At 39.7% G+C, this 14,735-nt stretch overlaps 1 protein-coding gene across 3 annotated transcripts in view; it reads right to left on the bottom strand.

The window, feature by feature from the left end:
• Positions 1-14,735, bottom strand: part of URI1 (URI1 prefoldin like chaperone) — a 99,620-nt gene that overhangs the window by 70,934 nt on the left and 13,951 nt on the right. Inside the window, exon 2 of one of the 3 annotated variants that reach the window (XM_027044939.2) lies at positions 11,554-11,678. The exons of 1 other annotated variant lie outside the window; for it this stretch is intronic. In XM_027044939.2, the coding sequence (XP_026900740.1) occupies positions 11,554-11,574 (21 nt within the window). In that variant the 5' untranslated portion in view covers positions 11,575-11,678. Of the gene's footprint in view, positions 1-10,985; positions 11,441-11,553; positions 11,679-14,735 lie in introns of those variants that run through there. One more of the 3 variants, XM_027044938.2, reaches the window with a different exon arrangement.

Genomic DNA, 14,735 nt, shown 5'->3' with positions numbered 1-14,735 from the left:
CATGCCAACGTGGTTAATTCTATAAGAACAAATGGAACTGCAAAGAAATCCTGAACTTCACTTCATAGGTTTGCTGTTGGCAGTGGTATAAATGTAGCAGTTCTAAAAAGTGTTTTGTGTATATTGTAGAACAGAGCAAATGAATAAATGCAGACGTTGTTGAGAACCAAGGTTTTTACTGCGGAAGAAGGGAGATTCAAATACAGATTTTGCAGAAAGTTGAAGAACCCTGTGGTAATGGATCTGAATGGAAAGCATCAGGATCCACTGAACAATTCTTTTTTTAAGTAATTCTAATTATTTGCAAAGATTGACATTCCATGACTTCTTAGAGGTTTTGCAAAAAATAGAGAAAATAAGGTTAGTAAAACAAAAAGAATGCAACTCATTTTATCTTATAATTATTATACGAGTACAGCAAACCTTTTTATAAGTCTAAGATACATTATGGGATCCTACTGATTGTATTTTCCCTACGATTTGTTATTTCATCACCCTAGTAATTGTACTTCATGATTATAATTCCTAACTATGCTTTAAAAAAAAGAACTATATAATAAAAAATGAAAAAAATGATGAAATCACCTAGAAGGATACTGCAATCAACAGTGAAAAACCATCCTTCACTTTTCTTATTGTATTGTCCAAAGTACTGCATCATCTTTTTAAAAAGGTATAAAAGACTAGAGATACTACCTTTGTAGTCCGTTTTTTGGTTTTGAAAATAGTTGACAATTCAGAAATTTTCATTTTCTGCCAATAATGGCAAGGAGAAGATGACGACACAGGAAGACATTTCATAATTATTAAACAAATTAGAATACAAATTTTAAAAATAGTAGCTCTCTTGACTAGCACAGTCCAGTAGAATTTTCTTTGATGATGGAAAGCTTCAAAATCAGCACTGTCCAATGCAACCATGTGTGGCTACTGAGCACCTGAAATGTGGCCAATCCGCCTAACAAACTTAATTTTTAAATTTCATTTAACTTTAATTAATTTGAATTTTAAACTTTAACATCTACATATGGTTAGTGGCCACCCTATTTGCACAACTGTACACAAATGATAGTGAAAATTATAATATAAATTAAATCTTAGATTATGAACCTTCAGGTAACAACATCCTAAATTTTCTCAAACTCAACAGTCAATGGGCAACATACAAAATTAACTCAAAATGGGTCAAAGATATAAATACAAGAGCTAAAACCACAGAACTCTTAGAAGCAAGCAGGTATAAGTCTTCATGGCCTTGGATTTGGCAATGTGTTCTTAGATATGACACTAAAAGCATGAGCAACAAAAGAAAAAAAAGATAAACTGGACTTTATCAAAATTAAAAACTGTCATATGAAGAACATTATCAAGAAATTGAAATGACAACCTATAGAATGGGAGAAAATATTTGCAAATGATATAGCTCATAAGGATTTAATACCTAGAATATATAAAGAACTACAACACAACAAAAAGATAATGCAACTTGAAAATGGGCAAAGGGCTTGAATAGACATTCTTCCAAAGAAGACATACAAATGGTTAATAAACATGTGGAAAGATGCTCAGCATCCTTAGTTATTAGAGAAATGCAAATCAAAACCACAATGAGATATCTCAACACCTATTAGGATAGCTATAATCAAAAACAATGGAAAATAAGTGTTGGCAAGGATGTGGAAAAATAGGGAACCTCATGCATTGCTGATGTAAAATTTTGCAAATGCTATGAAAAACAGTTTGGCAGTTCCTCAAAAAGTTAAACACAGAATTACCATATGACTCAGCAATTCCACTCCTAGGTATACACCATAAAGAACTGAAAACAAGAACTCAGATACTTGTACACCAATGTTCACAGCAACATTACTCACAACAGCAAAACAGTAGAAACAATCCATATTTCATCAACAGAACAAATAAACAAAATGTTGTGTATATATGTACAATGGAATATTATTCAGTCTTAAACAGAAATGAGGTTGTAATACACACCATAACATGGATGAACTGTGAAAACATGCTACATGAAATAAGCCAGTCACCAAAGGACACCAAAGGACAAAGGACGTATGATTCCACTTCTATGAAATACTAGAATTGGTAAATTCATATAGGCAGAAAGTAGTTTAGAGGTAACTAGGGGCTCAAGAGGGTAACTAGGGGAGAATGAGTTATTGCTTAATAGTTACAGATTTTCTGTTTGGGGTGTTGACAAAGTTTTGCAAATAGTGGTGATGGTTGCATTAATAGTAATTGTAATTAATACCATGGAAATGTACATTTAAAATGGTTAAAATGGCAAATTTTATTATATATATATTTCATCACAATAAGTAAGACTGTCAGAATAAAAAGTCAGTAAATTTTTTCACTCCAAGTTTTTAAAGCTTCTTGAGGTCAGAGACTTGGGTAGGGGGACGAGGAGGGTAGCGGGGGGATAGGGGGCAGGGGAAGGCATTGACAGCACTGGAAATAAACTCTGAAAGCAAGGATTATGTAATGGCTCATTTTTGTGTCTCTGTAAGTCCTAGAACAGACCATGCAAACTGGAAAGAGAATTATACATATTTAAATATAGAGGATGATGAATAAAGGATGACTGACTTGAATAAGAGGGGGGAGGATCAATGAATGAACAATGATACACTTCCAAGAACACAAAGAAAATAGAGCATTCCCATCCAGTTCTTGTCATTCAACAAGAATTTCATCATGTAATATAGCAGGCAGCAAAAACCTGGACTATCCTACCTTTCTAAAAGGACATGTGGCAGTATTCTTAAATCTCTTATGATCTCTGTATACCAAAATTTATTTAATACAAAGAGAACCACAATGTTTAAACTCTTATTAAACTATCTAGTAATATTTGACACCTAGGCAGCTCAGCTGGTTGAATGTCTGATTCTGGATTTCGGCTCAGGTCATGATTTCGTGGTTCATGAGATCGAGCCCCTCGTTGGGCTCCACACTGAGCTGAGCGTGAAGCTTGCTTAAGATTCTCTCATTCTCTCTCTCTCTCTCTCTCTCTCTCTCCCCCTCCCTCTGCCCTTCTCTTGCATTCTCTCTCTCTTTAGCTAAAATTAAAAGAAAAAAAATGTAGTAAAATTGTTATTCACTATCCCTTACTCTTACTTCTATATATCATTTGTGAAAACTACTTCAAGAAATAAAAAGTAAAAAGGATCTGTTGGACCTGGGACATGCAAAAGATGACTATTTTTCCTGGCATACTAAAGGTTAATGTATTTCCTTAGCACTGTCCACTGAAAAGCCTTGATGAAATATTATCCCAGTATGATGAGCACTACTGGGGCCCTGATCTTGATTGGTTTCTAAGCATTTCCCATTAAAAAGAAATAAGGTTCTTTGAAGAAATAGTCAATTTCAGGACTAAGGCAAGAAAACTACAAGGTAAGCCTGGAATACCTTGTGCCCAAAAGCAGGGTAATGAATGACCAAGGAATTATGGAACATGCCAAAGGGATGCAGGAACTGGCTGAAAAGGGCTTCCACTGGACAAACTGGGACAATTTAAGCATCAGAAGGAATAATGACAAATTATCACAAACATTTAAAAAAAAACACACACACAAAAGTTTATAGTAATGCTAAAAGGGGGGAAGGGCTCTCTTCTTTACAGAAAAATGCCAGCTATATAATTAGAAAATCACCAATCTGCTAACATTAATATAGTAACTGATTCAGGCAAGGATCATCCATGGTAAAACGCTGTGAAGGAACAGGATATTTAGTCTTCAAGTATTACTACCATTAAAGCACTTATTTCTTACACAGGGAACAGGTAGTTTTATGGTAGAAAGATCTAGTAGATGCCACCTTAAGTAATCAGCAACACCTACAATGGGATAAAGTAACATCACGTGTCTCCTGCTGTGGTGCAGTGAGAAGTTATCATCTATGTAGTATCCAACCAAAAATGCTTAATGTTGTGTTTTCATGATTATATTCATTGCACATCTCCAAATTGTGGGCCATTCTATGAGAAAACTGTCATCAACTCTTCAAAAACACCAATTTCATAAAGACAAAAGGCAGCAAGGAGATTGCTGTAGAAGGAAACTAAAGAGATAAAAACAGCCAAATGCAATCTTTGATTGAATCTTGGATGGAAAAAGAGTTATAAAAAACATTTTTAGAAAAACTAAGGAAATGTGAGTATCTTAAATAACATTGTATGTCAATGTTCATTTCTTGGGTGTGAAAATAAGATACTATATTTATGTAGAAAAATGACCCTCTTCTGAAAGAATATGTGCTTAAGTACTAGGGGCGTGATGATGTCTGCAATTTATTTTCAAATGGTTTAACAAGAAAAAAAAAGGCACAGAAAGAAAAATCAAATGGTACAAAATATTACTAATGACTCTATTCTCTCAACCTTCCTGTTGTTTTTACAATTTTTCAAAATAAACAGTCGTAGCTTAAAAAAGAAAAAACTGCCATCGGGCAGACTAATTCACCAATCTGGATACGAAGGAAAGAATGATACAAGCTAAAAGATTTTTAAATCCATACTAAAAACATTAGACGAGTAGACAAAACCAATCAGTTATGGTGAAACATAGACTCTGCACATTCTCTGCCCTTTCCCCACCAGTGTTTTGGAACTACTCTTGTCTTGTACTCCAATCTGGACAGGTCTAATATAATGAAAAAAAAGTTTCCCCTCCTGAAATACTGTTTCATAATGTTTATTAATAACTATCAAAAGACTAAAACCAAAGTTGTCTTTTGGCTCAGGTCACAATAGGGCTATGCACTGGCAATGCAGAGCCCACTTGGGATTCTCTCTCTCCTCCACTCCCTCTGCCTCTCCCCCACAAACTCTCTCAAAATAAATAAAGAGCTTTGAAAAAAAATAAAATAAAAATAAAGGATTGTTAAAACCGAGAATTTCTGGGGCACCTGGGTGGCTCAGTTGGTTAAGCACCTGACTTTGATTTCGGCTCAGGTCATGATCTCATGGTTCGTGAGATCGAGCCCCACTTGGGCTCTATGCTGACAGCACAGAGCCTACTTGGGATTCTCTCACCCTGTCTGTGCCCCTCCCCTGCTGGAGCATGCAAGCTCTCTCTCTCTCAAAAATAAATAAACATTTTTTTTTAAATTGAGAATTTCTAGCACTGGGTGTTGTATGTAAGTGATGAACCACGGGAATCTACCCTCAAACCAAGAGCACACCGTACACACTGTATGTGAGCCAATTTGACAATAAATTGTACTAAAATAAATAAATAAAGTTGAGGGGCGCCTGGGTGGCACAGTCGGTTAAGCGTCCGACTTCAGCCAGGTCACGATCTCGCAGTCCGTGAGTTCAAGCCCCACATCAGGCTCTGGGCTGATGGCTCAGAGCCTGGAGCCTGTTTCCGATTCTGTGTCTCCCTCTCTCTCTGCCCCTCCCCCATTCATGCTCTGTCTCTCTCTGTCCCAAAAATAAATAAACGTTGGAAAAAAATAAATAAATAAATAAATAAAGTTGAGAATTTCTTCTCTTCATCAAAGGACACCAGTATAAAGTATTAGTCAAGCACAGACTAGAGAAGAAATTTACAAAACTTTCCTAAAAAGCACTCATATCAAAAGTACATAAAGAACTGCCACGAATCAATTAAAATATGGCACACATCCCAACTGAAAATGGACAAGAGATAGCAGGTATTTTACCAAAAATAAACAAACAGAAAAGCATGTAGCCAAAAAATATTTGAAAAAGTGATCAACAGTTAGCAAATATGAATGGCTAGCAAATATGAAAAAGACAAACAGTACCAAGTGGTGATGAGGATGTGCAACAGCTAGAACTTTCACCTGCTGCTGACAAGGAATGAAAATTGGTATCACCACTTTAGAAAACAAGCATTATAAGTAGAACTGAAGACCAATACCCCACTAGAAAGTTCAGGGCAAAAACTGTACAAACAACCGAAATTGTTGACCTGAAAAATTAAGAGAGTCCATGAAGATTCTAATATCAAATTTGTAACATCTTTCACAACGCCTAGCACACAAAGAATTTATTTTATATTATATATAATACAACCCCACAATCCCATTATCGCACCCTTTCTTTACACATAAGAAACGGATGGTTATAATTTAAGATCAGTACGATTCTCAAAATGCATTCCAATGGCTTCTCATCTCACAAAAATAAAAACCAAAATCCTTACAACTCACCTGGACTCATTCTGAGCTGACTGCCCCTGACTAGAAACTCCTCTCCAAAATACCCTCCCTTACCAAAACTTTCTTCTTCTATCTAGCCTTACCTATCACAAACCATCTGACATTTTAAATGGGCCTCTTCCATGCCTAGAATGTAATCTCCGTGAAAGCAAGGACATTATTTTTGTTTCTTACTAGGTCCTCAGGAGAAGATGGCATATAGTAGGTACTTGTCTGCCATGTGGAGGATATATGCCTGGCATGTAGAAGTGCTCAGTATTTGTTGAAAAAATATATGCTTGGATTCTGGGCGTGGAGAGAACAGCTGTTGTATGAGGTACATGACTGACAGTTTCTTAAACTATATGCAGTTCAGTTTATCATAAGAAATATGAAAACCCTCCATTAAGTTAAATTAGTTGTTCCACTTTATGAAGAATTTGAGATATTTAGTGTTAATGCATTTAATAACCCAGGTTTCATATCAGGAAAGAATAAATTATTCCAAACTCCAACTGACAATTATAGGAGCCACTCAGCAGTAATTATAGCAAAATAATAAATATTATTCTCATCAATTTTCCAAAGTTACTATTCTCCAGCAAATAAACCTATGAAAATAATACTATATACCACTTTTTTCACATTACAATAAAATCTCAGTAATTATGCTAATAAAACATATTAAGATCTGGAAATATAAAATGCAGATATTGTGGAAATATCACCTTAGCAAAGAAACCAAAATTTCAACATAATGCAATTCTAAGACAGAACCAGATTTAAGAAGATCTGAGTATGAGGAAAGTTCCCTACAAAAACAGCCCACTACAGTCCTGAATCAGAACTTTTATGGCATAGGTCAGTCTAGAGAAGCTCCTAAGTAGCTCACATTTTTCCACCAAATATTTTACTAACATTGGTAAAAAAAAAAAAAAAAAAAAAAAGAAAAAGAAAAAGAAAAAGAAAAAAACAAGATGAGCGAAGTTCTTTCTTGTCCCTGTAATCTTTTGACAGAGAATTAAGACTAAAACCTCCAAGGAAAAATGAAAAAAGGAAATCAACTGGGAATAGATGTTGAATAAATTATATCTATCAACTCTGAAATAACCAAGAAATAAACCATATGAACCGGTGTTCAAACAAGCCAAGAGTTACTTTTCAGGCCCAGAAAAGTATTCAGCAGTTAAAGATACAACATCCTAGTTTTCATTACAATTAAAGTAAGTTTTATCAACAGCCTTTATTCAAAGAGCTAAAATCTCAACCAATTTCACTCACTTTTAGTAAAATAAGAAATGAAATTGTTTTTAAAACATTTAATGGTGTTTTCCTATATAAACTGTGAATACTTACATATAAACATAACTATAACCACACTATTCATACTGCTCTATAATCTTTAATGCCTGCATAAAAGCTCATCATACGTATCATGATTTATTTAATCAATCCCCTAATGTTGGATTTTTAGTTTTTTCATTATTATAAACAAAGCTGCAGGGGACCTTTCTGTATGCATCTTTTTTGGCTAAATCAAAGTTTTAACAGGTTTTAACTTTAAAAAAATGTTTTTGGGGGGCCTGGCCGGCTCAGTCAGCTAAGCGTCCAACTTCGGCTCAGGTCATGATCTCAGTTTGTGGGTTCCAACCCTTCATCAGGCTCTGTGCCAACAGTTCGGAGCCTGGATCATGCTTTGGATTCTGTCTCCCTCTCTTTGCACCCCCCCACCCCTGAGCCCTGCTTGCATTCGGTTTCTCTCTCCCAAAAATAAATAGATTTTTTTTTAATTTTTAATGTTTTTGAAAGTGTTTCAGCATTGATGCTATAAATGAAAACAATGTTAAAATATTTGATCCTGTCCATTTATTACAGATGTTGTCATTTACTGGGGCTCATTTACGCATCCCCCACCTTTGTTTTTTTTCCTTAGTCACTAATTTTGTCATTGTTACTCAGTGTTTCAAAGTATAAATGAGGGGAAAACAGAGACAGAGTTACACTTCTCAGCTGAATTTAAAAATAAGTTGGGGGCAGCTGAGTGGCTCAATCAGTTAAGTTAAAAACGGCCAACTTCTGCTCAGGTCATGATCTCAGGGTTCATGGGTTCAAAGCCCCACATTGGGCTCTGTGCTGACAGCTCAGTCTGGAGCCTGCTTCGGATTCTGTGAGTCCATCACTCTCTGCCCCTTCCCCACTCGTGCTCGCTCACTCTCTCAAAAATTAACATTAAAAAAATTTTTTTAATTAAAAAAAAAAAACCTGATGAGCAACATTTAAGCCATATTACCTAACAGTCCTCTCAACCAAGGCTCCCAGTGAAAATAAGGCCCAAAACCTAAAGTATCCTTGTATGTAATGAATTAATTTCTCTCCTCTGCATCTAGAGCCTACTAGCTAGGTACCAAAAAAAAAAAAAAAAAAAAAAAAAAAAATCAAGTCATTTTCTTCAGGTGTTCATTCTCTTTCACAGTGGGAAAACCACTGCAAAAACCCAAGTCCTAAAGCACATTTAGCTGGATTTATATTAAAAAAAAAAAAAAAAAGTACTAAGTGCCACACAAATATAAAGCTACAATGACATTCTTCCCTTTTTCATTCCAAGAATGTCAAAACACTTCTATTTTACTGAGTTAGATGGGTTGGTCTTAAAGCCTAAATAAAGTCCCTCACAAAATAACTGAATATTTACTATATACAGTTTTCCTATACTAAACTATAATTGAAGTATAGCTATCTAACTAGGATATTTTGTGGCATTATGGGTCTACTGTTCACTGAAGCAAATCCTGTAAAATACTGTGTAGTCTATTTACAGAAGGGCTTTATCAACTGGGAATTTTACACACGCATGACACACATGCACGTGCTTACTTTAACTGCCAAAACATTAACATAATACAGAAAAGTAATTTGGTAACATAGTCAATGTCTACTGAAAATAGTTATTTAGATTCCTACAGGCCTGTAACTGAAAAGACAGTTTTCAAATATAACTAGATACTATACCAGAAAGCTGTTCAGAGCACCCCAAAATGTATCCTTTGTATTTCAGCCACACTAACATTAGAATAAAACTAAGGATCTCTCTTTTACAATGACAAATGGAAGGAAACATATCAAGTGAGCATTATGCATGTTATACTAGGAAAGAGAGAGTAATTCCTCTATAGACCAGACTAAAGGCAATGGGAACACCATCTTCTGAGGGTCTGTTTCAAATTTCCTAAAAAACCAAAAAATGGAAATAATTTTGCCAAAAATGAACAAATTAATTTCAAGAAGGGCTGTCTTTTCTTCTTTTTCTCTTCAAAAAGGAAAAATTATGATCTATTAACGTCTTATAATTTAAATAACACAATACTTGTTGGATTTAAAAAAAAAAAAAAAAGCCAAGTTTAAAACCCAGCAGTTGTACATGACAGAAGAAAATGGCCCTATGGGGCGCCTGGGTTGCTCAGTCAGTTGAGCGTCTGACTTCAGCCCAGGTCATGATCTCACCGTCTGTGAGTTGGCCTCTGTGCCTTGTTGCGTGTTGGGCTCCGTGTTGGGCTCTGTGCTGACGGCTCAGAGCCTGGAGCCTGCTTCAGATTCTGGGTCTCCCTTTCTCTCTCTCTGCCCCTCCCCCAATCGTGCTCGCGCGCGCTCTCTCTCTCTCTCTCTCTCTCTCTCAAAAATAAATAAAAATGTTAAAAAAAAAAAAAAAAGAAAAGAAAATGGCCCTCAGAAAAGGAAATTCAATGGATAAAATAATTTAGAACCAGAACAAAGTAGGAAAGATCCCCACAGCTCATCCTAACAGGTGGTTTCCAAGCAAACCAGGATTTTTTTTTGGTTCTGTGAAAAGCCCCTCATCTAGATGAACTGAGTATATTTGTATACCTATGCAAGTAGTTATTTTTATACAGGAATGTTCAATAGAAAAAGTTAGGGATTCCCATTGTTTACACTTTTGAAACAACTTCCTAACCCTTTTAGCCATGATACTCTCAAGAAGACATAAGACATTTTAAGTAAATACTGCTTTTCAAAGTAAGAATTTCAAACTTTCTGGAGACACCGACAATCTGAAATGCTACAAAATCCAAAGGAAAAAATACTCAAATTAAACAACACCGTATTTCTTAAATCGGGCATACTTCTTCATATACAATCCCACTAGGAAATGCAAAATTTTCTTCCCTACACTGGCAGATTAAAACTTATTATACGATTAAAGTTAAAATTTAATAAAATTGCGTTCCACTTTGACCAACACTAAACAACCAAGTTGTTTATCACTGCGTGCAACCTGATAAAGAGCAACAATGTGTATACATTTTAGCAACGGTTTTTAAGAAAATACTAAGGTGAGCCCTCCATTGACCGCGTACCCCAAACCAAAAAATTCCCACGCACTGCTGTCTATATTAGGTCTAAAAACTCACTTTGATACGCAACTTACAAGGGATAGTCACCTCCCTCTTTCCCATCCCTTCCCTCCCCTTGAAGGTCAAAGGGCTCCAGACAAAAGACAACAAAAGCACGTGACAAAAGTTTCTCCTAACACTTTCTCTCTCCAAGCCTGGAGGCTGTGCTCCTCCCCGGTACCGCGTCAGGATCGAGCTGGGCCCGGGACCAGAGGGCTGCGGCCCACAGCGGGAAGGAGGGGGCCGCCGGGGCGAGCGGGGGAAGCGGACCCCGAGGAGGGCCCCAGCCCCAGATTGGGGGCCCGGGCGCCGAGGATGTGCCGGGGAGCGGGCGCCTCCCGAGACCACCGCCGGAAGCGTGGGGCCCGGAGCGCGGCCTGTTACCTTTTCCTGCTCCTCTCGGAGCCGCGCCACCTCCGGGGCGCGCAGCGGAGCCGCGGCCGAGGACGAGGCCGAGGCCGAGGCGTGGGACCCGGGGTCGGCCGGGGCCTCCATGGTGGAGGCGCCGGGACCTCAGCGGGGCGAACGAGTCCTAAACAAATGTTTATGGAGGCGGCGTGGCCGGCGGCTGCCCAGCACCCGCGTGCTCGCCCTCATGCACTGCGTGCCCCTCGCCGAGGAGGCCGCGCCTGTCTTCTCCGCTGCCGCGGCGGCCGCTGCTCGCGTCCCGGCTGCCCGCGGCCGCATTTCACACGCGCATGCCGCCCGCCGCCGCCGCCGCCGCGGGCTCGAAGCAGCAGGCGGGCCGGTGAGAGCCGGAGGCGCCTGTCCGGTGGCCGGGCCGAGACAGGCGTCCTGTGGCGGCCGCGCCTCCTCCGCGCCTCCCCCGTAGGCTCCGCCCCTCGCTCCGCCCCGCGCGGCACGCCGGGAAGCGCGCGCGGAGTCCCCGCCCCTGGCCCCGCCCCCTAGTGGGTCACGTGGTGCAGGAGTGACGCGGCTGAGGCGGGCTTACCCCGCGAGGTTTGCGCTGCATTGTAGCCTCTGGAAGCTTTCATTCTATCCGGGTTCCACGCTGAGTGAGTGCTCCTGGAGGTGAGCCTTGTGTCCCCTTCGTCTTCCAGTCGTTTAGCGCTGCATCTGGCGGTGGAAGCTTAATTCAAGAACCAAAGCTGCTTTGTAAGAACATAATTTAATTTTAGAAAGTTCAACTCTTTCCTGTGCCTGTTTAATGAATTAAAATATGCAATTATGTTTTGCGTGTGTATTAATTACTGTGCTTATATTAATATAGTGCTATGTTTGGACTATTTAAGAGATTTTTTTCAAGGATAACTTAGCCCACACTTTTTCTCTTATTTCAGAACTATGCTCTGTTTCTCCTACAGCCTCTGGACACAGTAGGCACCCAATTAATGCTTCCTAGCCGGAACTGGCCATGCCCTAAGCACCACCTCTGCTCCAGTTCTTAACAGTAGCGATGGATCCTGTTTGTTTAGCGTTGTACAGATGGGAATAGGCTGAGGGGTATCTGCCGTTTACACCTTTGTATGCCGTCTTGCAGTTTCTCTTCCCTTTCTCTTGGCCAGCTCTCCAGTCCAGATACACCCTTTTTCCATTTGCTTCAAAGAAAGACGTAAGGAAAACTTGGGCAAATGGTATATGTTAATTCCTCTTTTCCTCACTGCATATTCAACGTCAACACCTCTGAAAGAGGCAGAATCGGAATGTTTCTCATACCACCTCCTCTATCTCCACCATCATCTCTCTATCCTCACCTACCTCAGTAGCTTCTTCTCTGGCCTCCCTGCTTCCACTATTGCCCCTGTAATGGACTTTGTCAGCTGCCCTTTGTCTATCTCCCCTCCTTCACATGGTCTACCCTAGCCCACATAGTTCCTGTGCCTTTGCGAAGCTGAGGCACCCCAGCTCCAGTCTAAAGGCATGATGCATTTTCCCTGTAAATAGTTGATTCCGGAAAGGGCATGTGATACTTCACAAACAGATTTCCTGAAGGCTTCTGAAAAAGTTCTCCCTCATTCTTTGGAAGTGTTTCCATAAAAAAAAAAAAAAAAAAAAAAAAAAAATCTATCCATCCCTTGGTGGGGAAGTACAGGGCATATAGCCCTGTGTATTTCAGCTCTAGTAAAACCACCCGGACACCTCTTAGCCTCACAATGAAGTTGAGTCTGTGGTCAGCAGAGCCAAGAGACAGAACTTGAGTTCTTGACTATATCACAGCACTGGACTCAGGGCTGAATCAGCCAGCTCTGAAGTCTACATTACCTCTGCACTTCTGGTTAAAGAGGCCAGTAAATTTTCTGATGGATTAAGGCAGTTTGCATCATATTTTATGTCACCAGCAGCCAAAGATTCTGATTCATGTACCCCCAATCTATTTTCAGCTCAGCAGCCTGAAGGAGCTTTTAAAAATAACCAGATCATATCACTCTCCCTGCCTGAGCCCTACATGAATTCTCACTGCAACTAGAATAAAATCCAGATGTCCTACTAGAATTCTGTATTATATCTGACCCACCTTTCTAACTGCCTTGCAAGCCCCCTTGCCACTCATACCAACCATAATGGTTTCGCTCTTCTCCTGCCTTGGGGTCTTGGCACTGGTTGATCTTGCTGCCTGCAATACTTCTGCTGGATCGTTGCATGGTCTACTCCTTTGCATCACTCAGGCCTCGATTCAAATAAAAAAGCTTCCCTGATATCCTGTCTGTAGAAGACCCTCCCCTCTCCTCCAAGCATCCTCCAGCACCTCACTTTTTAAATTTTCTTCATAGCACTTATCCCGTTTTAGGATTACCAATTTTATCTGCTTCTATACTAGTTACCATCTCTTCACAGTAGAACACCAGCTCCATGAGAACAGGGACTTGGTTGACATTCCATGAACATTTGCTGCTTCCTTCACTCAGTCCTAAGAGCTCTCAGAAGTAACAGCAGAAGAACTTGAACTGTAAAATCAAGACAGACCCAAGCTGTGGTCCCAACTCTGCCACTTGCCTGCTGACAAGTCTTAGGCAAGACCCTTAACCTGCTGAGTTTCATTCTCCTGTACAACAAGTCTTAGAGCTATACCTGCCTCAGGGTTGGCTTGAAGAATGATGGTGATCACAAGTATAAAAGCTGACAGTGAAAACTTCCTCTATCCATCTAAAATCCTTCAAATTATAATCACTCATCCAGGTGAACATCAGCCACCCCAAAAACACCTTCAATAAAACAAAACACCTTCAAATAAAACAAAACAGCAAAAATTATTGACCCCCTTCCATGTACCAGGCCCTCCCTTGTGCATGAGAAGCAGGAGGTGATCAAGGCAGGGACCAGAACTGTCTGTGGATCTTGGAGTCAACGGAGGGCCAAAGACCTTAGATGAGGTTCTTTTAATTCTATAAGGAGGTTCATCCTTAACCCCAAGGTCAAAAAATCATCCCTTCCATGAAGTTCCCCTGGTACTTCATCTGCTTATCCTTAGGGTTGTCACTGATCACTCGAATCCTTCTTGTATATGGTTTTTCTGTACACTTCAGCCTCCCCTCCAAGAAAAGGGATGAAATCATCTTTAAGTCTGAAAAATACATAGCACCAAGCATGGCAGTTGCTACAGTTGTTGCCATCTCTCAGATGCCAGTAATAGAAACTCAAAGTGAGTTATGGAAAAAAACAAAAATTTTAAAAGGAGGGATTCAGAAGGGCATGAGGCAAAATGGTGGAGTGAAGGCCCTAGGGATCAGTCCCTTCATCAAAACAACTGTCAGAGCCACTGGGTGGCTCAGTCGGTTGAGTGTCCAACTCATGGTTTCACCTCAGTCTTGATCTCATGGTTCGTGAGTTCAAGCCCCAAGAGGGGCTCAGCGATGGCGCTGACATTGCAGGGCCTCCTTAGGATCCTCTCTCTTCCTCTCTTTCTGCTCCTCCCCTTCACTCTCTCCCTCTCTCTTTCTCTCAAAATAAATAAATAACCCTAAAAACCAAACAAACAAAAACAACTGTCAGTTGGAAACGGAAACACTCACAGAGTCAACAATATTGAAACTCTGGAACTTGAACTTTAAAAAACCAGGAGAGTGCATGATAAAGGAAAAGGTCACCAACTGTTGGTAGGGGTGGGGAGGGGTGAGAACCAGCTGCCATGCCCCATTCCTCAGCCCGCACCCCACCATGCAGCTGTGGGATTAG

Source organism: Acinonyx jubatus, chromosome E2 (genome assembly GCF_027475565.1).
Source record: "Acinonyx jubatus isolate Ajub_Pintada_27869175 chromosome E2, VMU_Ajub_asm_v1.0, whole genome shotgun sequence".
Classification (NCBI taxonomy): domain Eukaryota; kingdom Metazoa; phylum Chordata; class Mammalia; order Carnivora; family Felidae; genus Acinonyx; species Acinonyx jubatus.
The sequence above is the reverse complement of the archived record's forward strand: the minus strand, read 5'-3'. Positions and strand labels throughout refer to the sequence as shown.